The 15,238-nt window shown below is 67.4% G+C and overlaps 1 protein-coding gene across 1 annotated transcript; it reads left to right on the plus strand.

Annotated features, from left to right (window-relative positions):
- Positions 1–2,407: 2,407 nt before the first annotated feature.
- SLC25A10 (solute carrier family 25 member 10) lies at positions 2,408–8,376 on the plus strand. The gene is made up of 11 exons (XM_028520873.2): positions 2,408–2,653; positions 4,792–4,911; positions 5,365–5,479; positions 5,624–5,672; positions 5,807–5,848; positions 6,660–6,703; positions 6,841–6,911; positions 7,193–7,285; positions 7,556–7,633; positions 8,098–8,154; positions 8,246–8,376. The coding sequence occupies exons 1-11, from the start codon at positions 2,561–2,563 to the stop codon at positions 8,345–8,347; spliced, it is 864 nt and encodes a 287-aa protein (XP_028376674.1). The 5' UTR covers positions 2,408–2,560; the 3' UTR covers positions 8,348–8,376.
- The last annotated feature ends 6,862 nt before the right edge of the window (positions 8,377–15,238 follow it).

Here is a 15,238-nt window from a genome sequence, read left to right on the forward strand (position 1 = left end):
TCCTATGCTTCGTCCTGGGGTGGCCCTGCACCTCCAGGGCCGTCTAGCCACCAGCATTCCGCCCACAGTCAGACTCCTGAAGGCACTGGGCAGACCCTGGACCTCCAGGTGGGGGTCCTGGCCCACCACTCCCAGCCTCCTGTGATGTACTGCAGCTGCAGGTGGCCCCTGAAGAAGCGTGTGGGGCCCTGGTCCCAGGAGCCTGCTGGGCCACGGCCCAAAAGCTCTGTACTGGGAGGCCGGTCCGCTGTGCTTCCTGCGTGGCCCTGTTGGCACCCCCATGGCACCACAGGGCCCCTTGGATGCCAGTGGGAGTGGCTTGTCCACCCTGGTGCCAGGGCCCCAGGACAGGGCTGAGAGCCGGCTGGCACCGACTTACATGCCTCCTGCCCCAGCAGCTCCCCTCCCCGGGGACCGTTACTCCGGCACCTCCCAGGTTCAAGGACCAGGAGTGGTTCCCCCAATGACCTTCCCCCTTCCCCCCTGGGGTGGGTGCTGCAGTGGCCACGCTGGGCCCAGGTTCTGCCCTGGGGGGGGGGGGGGGCTCTGGCTCCCCCCGCTGTGAGATGAGAGGCTGGCCCCACAGAGAGCCCCTGGGCCCCCCATGGTCCTTTCGGAAAGTGGCCCTGGGGACTTGGCCTCCACTTTGGCCCCGGAGCCCACCCGCACTTCCTGTTGTTTGCTAGGAGGTGGGATGAGAGTGGGAACCTGCTGTGCAAGGTTCGTCCAGAAGGTGCCCAGACATGCAATGTGAAAACCATACATTTACTGAAGATACAAACACAAGAAACACTGTACACAGGACAGTGACACCTCAGTCCCCTCCAAATTGGGACCTCAAATGGTTCTCCCAATCGCCATCAGCTGCCCCGTCATGTTTTCCTGAATCTCACTGACAGTCTGAAATGTCTTCCCTTTCAAAGGGGATTTTAGTTTTGGGGAAAGCTAGAAGTTGCAGGGCACCACATCTGGGCTGTAGGGCAGCTGAGCCACCTGGGTGACAGACGTTTTGCCAAAAACTCTGCCCCAGACGTGATGCGTGAGCGAGCACGTCCTGATGCAGCTGCCAGTCGCCGGTCGCCCACAGCTGTGGCCTCTGAGTCACCCCCGTGGTTTCTGCGGCGGAACGTTCAAGCCTAACGCAAGATCTGACGCAGACTCATCGCTCTACTCGCTCAGTCACTTTGACTGTGACGGCCACCCAGTAGCCAGGCACAGGGGCACCTCCCGCCCCCCCTGACCAGAACGGTGAAGTCGTCATTGTTCACACATGCGCGTTCCAGCCCAGTCGCCTTGCCTGCCGGGTCACATCGATGCCACACGCTGACCGGTCCGTTACTAACAACAGCCGGACTTCTTCCTGCCTGACCCTGTGCACACAGGCAGGAGCCTCCCCCTGGGGCCAGGCCCTGCTTGCTGCCAGCCAGCCCCGGGAGGCCAAGCCAGGACGCTGAGGCCCAGAGCGCTGCCTCCCAGGCCTCCTCCAGCCTGGGGCCGGAGGTCGGAGGGAGGCCTGAGGCTGGGCTGGGCTGGGCTGGGCTGGGAGAGCTCAGGCTGGAGGTGGTGTGTAGGGGACAGGGACCGATGGTCTCTCCAAATCGCCTTTTGCCCTTAGTTTTAAGTGATCCCAAGGAGGGTATTGTGGGTTTGTTTGTTTTTTAAGGTTTAATTTATTTTCAGAGGGGAAGGGAGGAAGAGAGGGAAACATCAATATGTGGTTGCCTCTCGTGCGCCCCCTACTGGAGACCTGGGCATGTGCCCTGACTGGGAATTGAACCACCAACGCTTTGGTTCCCAGGCCACACTCAATCCTCTGAGCCACACCAGCCAGGGCACAAGGAAGGTTTTTGATACTTATTTTTTTTTTAATTTATTGATTTATTAACTTAATGGTTTAGTCTTGTATGTGCCCTGAAGGGGGATCAAACCCACAACCTTAGCATGTCCGGAGGACGCTCTAACCACTGAACAACCGGGCCAGGGCCTCTGCTACTTCTTGCAGCTGCTCTCCTGGGGGCGGGCCGGCTTGGCCTGCGTCCCTGCGTGGCCGGGTGGGCACTGGATGCAGGTTCGGGACCACGGCTGGGGTGGGGGGTTACTGCGGAGACCGGCTTCCGGTAGGTGGAGTGGGGGACCCTGGCAGAGCCCAAGGGGGAGGCCTTGCCCTACGGACATGTGCCCTAGGTGTGGGGTGGCCCTGCGGTCCCGGCTGGGGAGGGACCCCAGGTTCCTGGGAGCATTGGTGGAGGCCCACGCGGCAGGTCCCCTGAAGCCGCGCGCCACAAAACGGGGACAGTGGGTTCCACCCGGCACCGCTTCCTGTCTGCGAGACCGAGGCCCGTTTAAGGCTCTGGGGGCGGGGCCTCTCAGGCCAGGCCCCCGGCGTCGACCCCGCCCCGGATCTAGACACGCCTCTGAGCGCGCGGGCGCATTGGTTGCGCCGGGCGCGGGTGGCGGACGGCGCTTTGAACCCGGTGCCGGGGTGGCGGCGCGGGCTGCAGTCGGGGTCGGGATCGGGGTCCAGGCAGATCGGACCCGGGCAGCCGGCGCTTCTCCGGACATGGCGGCCGAGGCGCGCGTGTCGCGCTGGTACTTCGGGGGCCTGGCCTCGTGCGGGGCCGCCTGCTGCACGCACCCCCTGGACCTGCTCAAGGTGAGGGTGGCACGGGCCGGTGCGGGGGTGGGGGGTCGGGCGGCTGCAAGGGGCCCGGGCTCCGCGCCCACCCTGGCTCCACGCCCGTGGGCACTGGCCCGCTTGACCCTGCCCTGCCCGGAGGGCCGCAGTCCCGGGCTCGCTGCTTCCCCGCGGAGATGCGGCACGCAGAGGGTTGGAGGGAGGCCCCCCCTGGCCCTGCAGACCCCAAGAGGAAGCAGCCGCGGCGTCAGGGGTCCCAGCCCACTTCTAGCGGTCGGCGGGCTCGTCCCCGGCCGTAGCTCTGCTCTTTAACTACCTTTGTGACCTTGGGCAGTTTCTTGGCCACCCCGAGCCAACTTCTCCCACACCCTTGAGGACGCCTGTCCTGCCTGATGGGAGTTGAAAGGTGTTCTGCGGGGTGCTCGGGCACTAGCGCGCTCAGGGCATGGGCCCAGCTGCCCCCCGCGAGGTGGGGGCCCTGGCACACGAGGGAGGGAGAGGGAATGGAGGCTGTGGCCCCGGCGACTGCTCCTGGGCTGGGCGGGCGCCTGGAACCCGGGGCCCTGCGTGCTTGCAGGGCCTGCCCTGTGAGGAGGGGGCGCATCTGAGAGCCGGAAGCATTGACTCTGTTGTTGTGTTTGTTCAGGGCTAACGGGCAGCGTAAGATACAATTTCCTGGCCTCCAGGACCAGCCCTGTGGGTCGTGTTCTGCCCTGTGTCACCCCAGGGAACAAAGAAGAAAGGGCTAGAGGCAGAAACCAGTCCACCCAGGCAGCTGGCCCCGAGTCACATGGGGTCTGTGGGCAGGGGGCCAGTGCCTGGCCACCCCCTTCCGTGCCGGCACCCTGCGCTCTTGAGCTCCCTGTGCCCACTCCGGCCGCCTCAGGGGAGTTGGCTCCTGCGGCCTGGGCCGACCTGGGGCCCTCAGGGGTCTCCTGTGCCTCCGTTAGCAGCTTTCTCCTGAAGGGAAGTCGTTGATTCTGATTGGTAGAAACGCCAGCCACCGCAGGACAAGCGGTGGGCGTGTCTGGGAGCGCCCCCCGGGGCCTCTGACCACCAGGTGGCCAGACTGTGGGTTTTGGGCTGGAGGAGGCGGAGCCCCAGCTGTTCTGCTTGCCTTCCGGATGCCCACGCAGGCCCCCACGTCCCCCACCGCCACCAGCACGGGGCCATGGAGTGTCGGGCTGACCGGGAGCAGGCACAGCCTCCAGGGACCCCGTGCCCTCCCGGCCCCCGGGCTGGCCCAGCCCCTCGTCCCTCGTCCAAGGCCTGTTTGGGCGTCACTGCCCCTCGCTCTGCCTCCCAGATGCTGTTTCGCCGCAGAGCGCTGCCAGGGCGGGTCAGGGGAGCAGGCGGCCACAGGAATGCGGCCGCCCTCTGTCCCAGGGAGCACGCGGCCCTGTGCCAGGGTGTGGAGGCCGGCCCTGGAGGGAGGCCCAGGCTGGGGTTTCTACCTCCCAGCGGGGTCACTGGAAAAATTATTGTAAAGCTCCTTGATCGTCCCCTGCCTCGTGTCCTGACTCGACCCGCAGCCTCTTCTTGCCGGGACAGGAGTGGCTGCCCGCGTGGCCGCGGCCATCCTGCCCGCGGGCCCAGGGCCCGGTCCTGCCCAGCCTCGCCCAGCCAGCAGGACGACGCTGCTCTCGTCACCGAGCTGGCACGAGGCCCCCCTCGGCCCTCACCTTTGCCCCCCACTGCTGAGCCCCTCCCTGCCTCCGCCAGTCCCCCGTGTGTGTGTGTGTCTTCGGGCTGCCTCTGAGTCCCCAGAACTTTGTCCCCGAGAAGGCTGAATGGTGGGTGGGACCCTGCAGCCACCCTAGGGGCGTCCTGCCTCGGTTTCCCCCGTGCAAATTGAGACTGGGGGACCCCGCCCACAGCAGGTGCCCAGAGCACTCGGGCAGCTGCGGAGCGCCACCCACAGGCCCGGTGGGCGCACTGGTCACCTGGTGGTATCACCTGTAGCACGCTGTGGCGGCCCAGCGCCACTCACTGGGGGGGCCCTTAGGAGGCCGCTTTGCCTCCCCGTGCCTCAGTTTCCCGTCTCTAAATGGGGGTGCAGTCATAGCCCTTGCCCTCCAGGTCATTGTGGGAAGGAAGGGCCCAGCGCAGCTGCGGGCCAGCTGGCGGCTCTGAGCGGTGGTCCCTGCCCCCCACAGGTGCACCTGCAGACGCAGCAGGAGGTGAAGCTGCGCATGACGGGCATGGCGCTGCAGGTGGTGCGCTCGGACGGCATCCTGGCGCTCTACAACGGCCTGAGCGCGTCCCTGTGCAGACAGGTACCGGGGCCCCACCTCCCTGGGCAGGTCCTGGGCCCAGAGCCTGTGCTCTGAGCGGGGACGGCCGGCATGCCTCACGCCTGGACCTCACCGCCGTGGGCACCCGCAGGCATCAGGCAACCTCCTCCTTCCCAAGGCTGCGTGGGGTGGGAGGAAGGCACCACAGAGCCCAGGGCACCGGTGGCCCTTCCGCAGGGTCTGCCCTGGCTCACAGCTGGCCGGAGACCTCCCCTTACAGCTGGGGAAACCGAGGCCTGGGCACCAAAAGGGGTCTGCACGTTGGCTCAGCCATTCGTTGGCCACGTGGCCTTGGGAGGGCTCCTCCGTGTCCCCGTGGTCCACACATGACGGCCGTGCCCCAGGCCGTCTGGGGTGGGGGGCCACGGGGTGCAGGCTGTGCCCAGCACCATCCTGCCCCCGCCCCCTCTGAGCTGGGCGCCCCCCCCCCGCCAGATGACCTACTCCCTGACGCGGTTCGCCATCTATGAGACGGTGCGGGACCAGGTGGCCAAGGGCAGCGAGGGGCCCCTGCCGTTCTACAAGAAGGTGCTTCTGGGCGCCATCAGTGGTGAGCAGCTGGGCGGGCTGACAGCCAAGCACGGGTCTGGAGGGGGGGGGGCCGGGGCGGGCCGGGGGGGGGGACGCGCTTGGGCGGGGCCACGAGGGCAGCCGGCCAAGGGTCCCACGTCGACTCTGGGGTCTGTCGCCCCAGGTTGCATCGGTGGCTTCGTGGGGACTCCGGCAGACATGGTCAACGTCAGGTCAGTGGGGCCGCCCGAGGGGAGGGTCCGTGCTGTCCCCAGATGGGGTCAGGGCCCAGCCTGGCGGGAGGCCCTGGACCTTGGCATCCTGGGCATGGGGGGCCCTGCCGCCCCTGAACCCGCGGTTGTTTCAGAATGCAGAACGACGTGAAGCTGCCCCCCAGTCAGCGCCGGAAGTGAGTAGCAGCGGGGGCCGCGTCCTGCCCTGGGGGTGTGGCTGGTAGGTGTAGGGGGGCCCAGGCCAGGACGAGGCCCCAAGCCACGAGGTGGGGGCTCAGCTGGGACTCCCACAGGCCGCCCGGGGCAGAGCCGGGCGGCCAGCGGCTCTCGGAAGCCCACACCGAGCACGTCTGTCCCGGAGCCGGGAGGCGTCCCCAGGACCTCTGAGTGTCCCCCCCGGGGAGGACCCTGGGACCAGGGACGGGGGCCGGTCGGTCACCGGCCTGCCCCTCTCTCTGCCCCGTGTGTGCGTGCTTCCGTGGAGGATGTTTTAGAAGTTCGAGTCTGAACCTTCCAAAGGGCTTGGGAGTTGGGATTTATTTTTATGATAAAAACACCATTTTTCGTGAAGCTAAGACGCGGTCAACTCTAAGCCCTGTTTGTTTCGGATGCCGCCCTGAGACTGGGACATGCGTTGGTGCGGGGGAGGGTGGCTCCACCACAGCCCGCCGTCCGTACTCCAGCCGGGGTGGGGGCCGTGGGGAAGGCGGACGGAGGGCACTGGTGGAAGGGGCCCAGCAGCGCGTCCTGCCCCGACCTCCCCCCACCCTCAGGAACAGCCGCACTGGGGACCGGCCTCAGGGCTGGTGCCCAGCTGTCCTCCTGGGGTCTCAGCGGGGACCTGCAGGTGCTGAGGTCCCCTGAGGGCGGGAGGAGGCAGAGCCCAGCTGTCGGACAAGCCTGCGTTGGCCCCTGCAGTGCTGCCTTGGGGGTCTTAGGCTCCTCTTGGGGAAAGCCCTCACGGGGCCCTTTCTGTGTCCCCGGCAGCTACGCCCACGCCCTGGACGGCCTGTACCGCGTGGCCCGGGAAGGTGAGGAGCCTGGGGCAGCCCCCAGCTCGGCCACGGAGAGTCCCGAGGGGGCGGGGGGCTTTGTCCAGGACCCAGGGCGGGGGGGGGGGTCCCAACGGATTTGGGCGGGCGCCCAACCTGCCCCCTTCCCCCGGCAGAGGGGCTGCGGAAGCTGTTCTCGGGTGCGACCATGGCATCCAGTCGAGGGATGTTGGTCACCGTGGGCCAGGTAGGGCTCCTGCCTGGGCGGGGCTCTCAGAGGAGCACCCCCAGAGGTTGCAGGGGGTGTGGGGGCCGCAGAGCGCAGATGGGCACGGGCAGGTCAGGCGTGGGACCTGGGGCAGGCCCTCCCGGTCAGGGCCTCGCTGCCCTCGAGGCCACAGTGCCACGCAGGGGACTGGGGAGCAGGGGCGTGGCCGGCCTGGGTGGTGTCCCCGGGGCCCCTGTCTGCATCCCCTCAAGTGGGGCCGTCCTTCTGGCCCTGAGCATGCTGCACGCCCCCCCCCACAGCTGTCCTGCTACGACCAGGCCAAGCAGCTGGTCCTCAGCACCGGGTACCTGGACGACGGGATCCTCACACACTTTGTCGCCAGCTTCATTGCTGTGAGTGCCGGCCGCGGCACGGGGCGGGGTCCCCGGCCAGCTCGGAGCCTGAGGGCCAGGGCTCAGGAGGCAGGAGGGGCCGGCTGTGTTGGCGGTCACCCCCCCTCAGACCGCAGGTCCCCCTGGCTGCGCCCAGGCTAGAGCGGCTCCTGGAGTCCCCCCGTGGCCCTCGGGACGCCTCCTGGGGACTTGGGTCGCCCTGTGGGGGTTGGGGGGTGCCCAGGCGTCCCGCGTGGCAGGCTCATCAGAGATGCGTCCCCCCCCACCCAGGGCGGATGTGCCACGGTCCTGTGCCAGCCCCTGGACGTGCTGAAGACCCGCCTGATGAACTCCAAGGGCGAGTATCGGGTGAGTGGGTCCCCACACTGGGGGTCTCCGCCCTGCTGCTGCCCGGCTCTGTGGCCGGTGGACCCATGTGCTCACCCTGGGAGGGGGCAGGGGCCCAGGGCCCGGCCTGAGGCCCCACGGTGCCCGTGGCCCGTTCTGTGTCTTCCGGCGCCTGAGACCACGCCCCTGCTCGACCCACCCGCCCCGTGCCCTCAGGTCAGCCTGCCGCCAGGCACACTGGGCGCAGCTCCAGGGCCCGGGCTGCTGCGTCAGCGGTCAGCCGGGGCAGCCGTGACCTTTGTGCTCACTTGTCCTCCCCCGTTGAGCTCTGCACGCTGCCGGCCACGCCGTGTGCCGGTCGCCCAGCCGCCTGCTCCCATCAGCCCCCGGGGCCGCCGGCCGGTGCTGCGGGGCCCGTGTGCGGTTTCCGCCCCTTGAGTGCGACTCGGCTCTTCCTTTCACGCCCCGCCTGTCTCTCCCCGCAGGGCGTGCTGCACTGCACCATGGAGACGGCCAAGCTCGGGCCGCTGGCCTTTTACAAGGTCCGGGCGGGGTCTGGGCGTGGGGAGGGCGGCGGTGGGGCGGCGGGGGCCCGGGCCCCCCAGCTCCTCACCCCTCTCCCCCCGCCCCCAGGGCCTGCTGCCTGCCGGCATCCGCCTCATGCCGCACACTGTGCTCACGTTCGTGTTCCTGGAGCAGCTGCGCAAGCACTTCGGCCTGGCGGTGCTGTCCTGACGGGGCGAGGGAGCACCTAGCGCCACGCTCCTCCCGCGTCCACCCGGCGGAGCTCCGCCTCCCTCCCCCTGGCCCAGGACCACCGGGCGGGTCAGCGCCCACACACCTCCCCCAGGCCCCGCCCCGCCCCCTGGAGGGGGCGTGCCCACCCAGGGTCTCTCTCCGCCCCCGTAGGCAGGCGGTTACACTGGAGGCGGGAGGGGCAGGCTGTCCAGGTCCCCGGGGGCCCTGGCCTGAGGCTTCTTTCTCGGGACAGCTGCCCTGGGCCCCCAGCTCTGTCTTCCAGCAGCTCCCACCCAGGACCCGCGTGGGCACGTTTACCTTGGGGGGGGGGGGGCTGGGCTTCACGATTCTCTCCGGGTGGGGGCTAGCGGGGCCCCACTGCTGCTCGGCCAGGGAACAAAGGAGGCGGGCTCGGGGGGCCTCCGAGTGGGGGTGTCCCGTCCACCCTCAGTTGCTTTAACAATTTCACCAAAAAACCTCTCAGTACCCAGAGGCCACAGCTGTCTCCGGGGGGCCGTGCGGGCTGTGGCGTGTCCTCAGGGCCGCTCTCGGAGTGGATGGTGGTCACCCCTCAAGGCCCCCCCGCAGCTGGTCAGCCAAAGCAGCCCATTCCCCGCCAGCAAAGCTGGGGGCTGCGCCTGCCCGCTTCCCGGAGTCCCTTGGGGCTGTGCCCCCTCCCCAGCAGGCGGCCTTTCTGCAGGGCCCGTAATAAAGGACAGTGAACTGCCCCCGTCTGGTCCCCGTCTGCATCCGGGCCGCTCAGAGCCGTCCAGGGGCGGCCGGACCCCTCTGCACCCTCCAAGGCAGGCTCGTGTGGGTGGGGAAGGACCCGGAACGGGAAACACGCAGTCCTGGGCCTGTGGGCAGTGGGGCTGGGTGTGTGTGAGGGGGCACAAGCCCACACCCACTGCCGGACAGGGAGGGCGGGTGTGTGAGTCCAGGGGTCTGGTCCCCGCCTTCTCAGCAAGCACCCCCTAGCCAGGCTGGGGGGCCTCCCTGGGGAGCCCTTTCCTGGCAGTGGGAGGTACCCCCTGAGTCAGCCCTGGGCTGTAAGCCCTCAGACAGGTGGACAGGTGCAGGGGGCTGGTCAGGGCAGCACCTTGTGGCCTGTTGACACCCCAGGACAGTGGGAGCCGCCTGGGGCCTCTGCCGCCCCAGCTGGGAGACCTGCAGGGCAGACGCAGCATCCGGACCCTTGATGCCCCCGCCTGGGCGCGCTGGAGCATGGAAAGGGGAGGTTGAGGGGCCGCAGTGGCCGCACAGCTGTGACCACTGAAATCCACGGGCCCTTCTGAGAAGCAGCTAGCTCAGCCTCAGCGAGGGGCACGCCCTGCAGACCCCTCCCGTTGTCCCTGGGTCATCCGGAGCGAGGCCCAGACGCTGCTGCCGCTGCCTGTGTGCACAAGTGCCTCCTGCGTCGGTGAAAAGGGCCTTTAAGATGCCGGAGCTGCAGCCCAGCCCTGTGGCTCCGGGGGCCGGAGGTTCCTCCTGAAACGCCAAGGCTGCCGCTTCCGTCCCAGTCGGGGCCCGAGGGTCACCCAGCGGGTGCAGCACGAGTGGAACAGATGATGGTGGGTCTCCCCCACTCTCAGAACCTCTTTGAGTGTTTTGAAGTTTAAGCTACAGTGGTCGCTGGCTGTGTGTTGGGACACAACGGTCAGTGGACTGTCACCGGGTCCCCGGGCCACGGCTGTGCTGCCCGGAGTGGCCTTCACTGGAGTCCCTCCCCACCCCTTCAGGGCAGGGCCAGCCACACCCTCCTGCCCACTGTCCCCCCCCCCTTGGATGTGGCCCTTTGCTCTGTTCCCAGTTCCCGAAGGCTGGCAGAAAGCTCTGCATCCGGTCTCCCGTGGGGGACACAGTATCTGGTGTGCAGGGTGGACGAGTGGGGTGTCCTGTATCTGGGGGTGTGGCCGGGCCTGGAGCCAGACTCCCAGGTCCCCTGGGGAGGTGCGAGGCTTGGGTTGTGGGTGGGGCCTGGCTTCAGGGCTGGCATACCCCTTGGGAAGGGCTCCCAGCGCCCAGCTCTGCCGGTACTCGGGGCCCAAACACAGGCTGAAGGCCCCGGTGGGAAGCCCCCCTCTCCCTCCCAGCAGCCCAGAGGCCGGTGGAGCCCGCAGCCCAGGCAGTGACCCTGGAGCCGGAGGGGGCGACCACGGTCATGGGGGAGGCTGCCGCCTCTCTCGGGCCCCAGGCGAGGGGGAAAGGCGGGGAGGGCCCAGGACAGTGTCAGAGGAGGACGACACCCCACGGGTGCACACGTTTGCAGAACCGAAAGAACAAAGGGACAAAACAGAAACAAAAACTGGCACAGAGAACAGACTGACGGCCGCCAGAGGGGAGGAGTGGGGGTGGGGGCTGGATGAAGAAGGCGGAGGGACTGGGAAGGACAACAGGGTTGTCACAGGCCGGCCCGAGCCCCACCGTCCCACACGGGGAGCACGGCCAGCGGTGTCCTGAGAACCGTGGGCGGCGCCGGGTGGGCGGGCACTGGAACTCTGGGGGCTCGGTAAGCCAGGTTGCTGCAGACCGCTGAGCTGGACACCTGAGGCTGACCCCAAACGGTTCTCAGCGGCAACTGAAGTTGGCAGGAAAACAGGAGGCAGCAGGTTCCAGAAACCGGCTGCGTTGTCCGGCCGGCCCCCCGTGCGCAGGTGCAGCCCGGGCAGGGGCAGCTGGCCCGTCCCCAGCCTCCGCCCCCCAGGCCCGTTGTGCAACCCTCCCCGGACCAGGACCCAGGGGAGAAAGTGCCCCGTCTGGTTAGGCGGTTTGGCAGGGATGGGCCTGGCCGGGGACCAGTGCGGGGCAGAGGGCAGGGGGAGGGGCGGGTGGGACCGGAGTGTCCGGGTCACTGGGGAGGGCGGAGGGCAGAGGGCAGAGGGCAGAGTGCCCTCCCACCCCTCAGCCCCGTGGCTTCCTGCAACAGCACAGCCTCAGCCCTCAGTCCCAGCTCTTGGGCTCCCACCTGCCGGCCACTGCCCACAGGGGAAGCCAATTAGCATTTCACGGGTCAGCTTGGGACTTTTTTTTTTTTAATGGAGTCTGTTTACTAAAACCAGGGACAGGCAAAGAGAGAAAGGAGGAAGGGCACAGGAGGGAGCCCAGGCGGGGCTGCCTCAGCTCACCGAGAAGTCAGAGAAGGGGGTCCTCACAGCCACTGGCTGCAAGTCTTGTGGGGACCCCTAGAGTTTAGGAGGCGCTGCCTGTGGGGGACGAAGGGGGACAGGGGAGGCACAGATGTGCTCCCGGGAAGGAGAACGCCACCCCCAGGTGTTCTTCTAAAATAAAGCTGATGCTGGCCTGGCTGCTGTGGCTCAGTGGACTGAGTGCTGGCCTGTGAACCAAAGGGTCGCCGGTTCAGTTCCCACTCAGGGCACAGGCCTGGGTTGCAGGCCAGGTCCCCAGTCGGGGGCGTGTGAGAGGCAACCACACATGATGTTTCTCTCTCTCTCTTTCCCTCTCTCTAAAATAAATAAAATAAAATCTTTTTAAAAAAGAGAGAGACGACGTTTCACAAAAAGCTGCACGGTGAGTATTGGCTGTCAAGAAATTTCAGCCCTGGCTGACATGGCTCAGGGGACTGAGCGCCGGCCTGCGAACCAAAGTGTCGCAGGTTCGATCCCCAGTCAGGGCACACGCCTGGGTTGCAGGCCACGGTCCCCAGCAACCGCACAGTGATGTTTCTCGTTTCTCTGTCTTTCTTCCTTCCTTCCCTCTCTCAAAATAAATAAATAAAAATCTTTAAAACAAAAGTTTCCGCGAGGGCACCGGAAGACTCCTCAGTAGAGCGGTCCTGTCCGAGAGCGGTGCGGACGACGGAGCGGCGCCTGGCGGAACAGCGACTCCGGGCCCGGCCGCACGCGCCCCGGAGGGAGCTCCCAACGGACTGGAGCTGAACGGCAGAGCTCGGACGACAAGTCGAAGGGAAACGAGCAGGCCGCCGGACGAGAAGGCGCAGAGGCTGGAGCTCCGCGCTCGGGAGGCCGGGGGTGCCCTGCGGCCCAGGACGGGCCCTCCCTTCCGGTCCCTTCCTCATAGTCACCCCCTGGGCCCCGCACGGTCAAGGCCTAGACACCGTCTCTGTGGGTGACAAGGTCCTCCTTCCCTCGGCAGCCCCCTCCCTGGGGCTTGGGGCCGCCCGGTTTGCTTTCAGGGCTGAGAGGCTGCAGCCCGGCAGGCCGGACTTCTGGGGGCCACTGACCTTGCGCTCCCAGGGTCTCAGGTTCTTATAGCTGCAGAGTCCCGCCCAGGTGTGAGGCCCAGGTGTGAGCCCCAGGTGTAACTGGGGCCAGGTATAACGCCCAGGTGTAACTCCTTTGTGCAAGGCCCTCTCGGCCCCAGGCCCGCCCCCTCCATTGCTCCTCTGCATGCGGCGAGCACAGCTGTGGGATGCGGGGAGGGAGGCCCCTCCAAGGGGCGGACAAAACCCGGTTCACTCTCCTGCAATCCGACCTCTGCCACCTGCCCCTCGAGTCCCCTCCTCAATCCCGAACCTGGAAAAACAGCTGCAAACTGCCGCTCTCCAGGCGTCTGAGGTCACGTGTCTGAGGTCACTCACGAGGCCGGAGGTCACGCCCCGAGGCCCGAGGCGTTAGTTTTGGCTCAAACACGTGGAAACCCCCGAGGGCTGGGCATTGCACCCACCTGTAGTTTCCACCCCCACTGCCCACCGCCCACGGCTGGGGGGGGGTCAGGCCCCGGGGCCCCCGTGACCCCTGAACCCGGAGGGTCGGCAACAGCCAGGATCGGCCGCAGGGCCGGTGGGCTGGTCACTTGTTCCTGGAGCAGCTGTCCCTGTGACAGCAGTCGGTCCCGCCCCTGGAGACCGTGCTCTGTCCCAGGAGGGTCCCCCCCCCCCCCCCCGCCAGAGGGCCCTCCTCCCGGGGGGTCTTTGTCCCCCACACCTGTTCTCTGCTCAGACCGCCTTCCTCCCCACCCTCGGTGCGACCCCTCAGGGCCGGCCCCATTGTTTCCGGCCTGTTTCCCGGCTCTGGAAGGGCCCGGCCCGCCGCCCAGCCCCGGCCCTTTGTTCCCGGGCGTCGGCCCCCCGCCGCGGCTTTGTGCCCCTCTGTGTGCGCGCCCGCGGCGGCCGGCTGGAGGCAGCGCCGCTAATTCCGTCTGAGTGCCCTTCCCTGGGGCCGATCTTCCCCAGATGGGGAGCTCGTTCCGGGCCTGCAGCTGGGCCTTTGTTCCCGTGTCTCTCTCCTCCTCTCCCCCCTCCTGAGTGTGTGCGCAGGCTGCCGGTCCCTTTCCTTCCCCGCTTCCTGCTTCTGGCCGCCCCGCACACCCAGCTGCTCTGTCCTGGGCAGTTCAGGGCCCCGTTTCTCCGGGGTTTGGTGACCGGCTGCCCCGCCCCGCCCCCCAGCCCAGGGCGCAGAGGAGGACCAGAGCAGGGAGCAGCCCTCCCAGTGGGCCTGAGATCACCCATCCGCCTCCCTCCCCACCACCACCACCACCTGGGCCACACTCCTGCCCAAAGCTCAGCTGCACTAGCTCCCTGGAGCCGGTGGACCCAGAGAGGGTGGCGCTGCCCTGGTAACTGGTCCCAGGTCGGTCCCCAGGGTGGGGAGCCCTGGAGGGAGGGGCGGGGTGGGGCCGAGTCCTCCGGCCGAAATGAAGGGAGAAGCCGGAGGAAGCGGCGTGCGGTGTGCGGTGGTCCCCGTCCCCGTGCCCGTGCGGGCCCATGGCGGGACTTCTGAGGGACAGCCTGCCCCTCACCCACGGGAGGGGGACACCCCTGGCCACCCCCATGGCGGCAGGAAGAGCCCACGGCACGAGTTGGTGCCCACGTGGGATTCTCAGAAACCTCCCCGGAGGGAGAAACAATCCCCGGGTCTGCTGAAGGGCACCCCCTTGAAGAGGCAGAGCCACGCCAGCTGGGGATAAATAAATAAAAATCTTCAAATAACTAAAGTCGTGCATTGGAAAATGTTCTATCGGCAAGCACACATGCAAACTACACGCCAGAAGAAACACCTGCAGAACAGAGCACACGATCAAAGGTCCTCAGCGTGTTAGCTGCCCGCTCCTACCGGTCACCGCGGGGAGCACACAGACACACAGGTGGTGCGCTGTGTCTTAGGGTGGTACACCTGCACCCTGTGTGGTTCAGAGCCAACGTCGCCCCAAGAAGTCAATCAAACAAAATAAAACTCGCCATCCTAACCACGCTAAACAAAAGGAAGACCCACCTGGAGAAGAGTGGGCTGGCGGCTCATCTTTCGTGGCCCCGGGACGCCTCACGAACCAGGAGCCGCTGGGTGACGAGGCCTGGTGACCGGTTTAAACTGGCGGGGGGAGAGGGAAGGGGTTGGCTCGCAGAACTGAAAGGCGTGGGTGTGCGGCTTCAGGTCTGGTTCCATCCAGGTGCCTCGCCCAGTCCTCGTTTCCTGTCCCCAGCCTGGCCGGCGTCCGCGTGGCATCGCTCCCGGGGGGCCTCTCCTCCGACCGTGGCCGCGTCCCACCAGCCCTGATTCCCCACGGGGACGGGCGGGAGGGACCTGGGTGACACTTCGCTGGCCCCACCCGAGCTCCTGAGCTGTTTGCCCACCTGAGTCAAGTGTGGGCTGGCCAGCCGAGCCTGCCTGTCCAGCCCCCCGAAGACGGAGTGGGGGCAGAGCCCCCACAGCACACCCCAAGAGGCTGTTGACAGAAAACGGGGGGGAGAGGGGGGAGCCCTGCCTACCGCCGCCCGGTCCGGAAGCTCGAACTGCTCTGGGTCCCCTCCTGTGAGAAGGACTTGTTCTTCACCTCAGGGCGGGGAGGGAGTGTCTGCTGTGCACCCCGAAACCCTGCGCTCGCCCTCCTGGGGCCTCCAGGCCTGGGCTCTCCTCGCACGGACTGCAGGAGGGGCTGGGAGCCGGCCTGCCGGGGCTGAGACCCCAACAA

This window comes from Phyllostomus discolor, chromosome 8 (assembly GCF_004126475.2).
Source record: "Phyllostomus discolor isolate MPI-MPIP mPhyDis1 chromosome 8, mPhyDis1.pri.v3, whole genome shotgun sequence".
NCBI lineage: Eukaryota > Metazoa > Chordata > Mammalia > Chiroptera > Phyllostomidae > Phyllostomus > Phyllostomus discolor.

Excerpts from the sequence above, each read along its gene's own strand:
- SLC25A10 (XM_028520873.2), top strand. The coding sequence starts at position 2,561 with ATGGCGGCCGAGGCGCGCGTGTCGCGCTGGTACTTCGGGGGCCTGGCC. Across the intron at positions 4,912-5,364 it reads GCGCGTCCCTGTGCAGACAG|ATGACCTACTCCCTGACGCG; the intron begins GTACCGGGGCCC and ends CCCCCCCGCCAG. Across the intron at positions 7,286-7,555 it reads TTGTCGCCAGCTTCATTGCT|GGCGGATGTGCCACGGTCCT; the intron begins GTGAGTGCCGGC and ends CCCCCCACCCAG.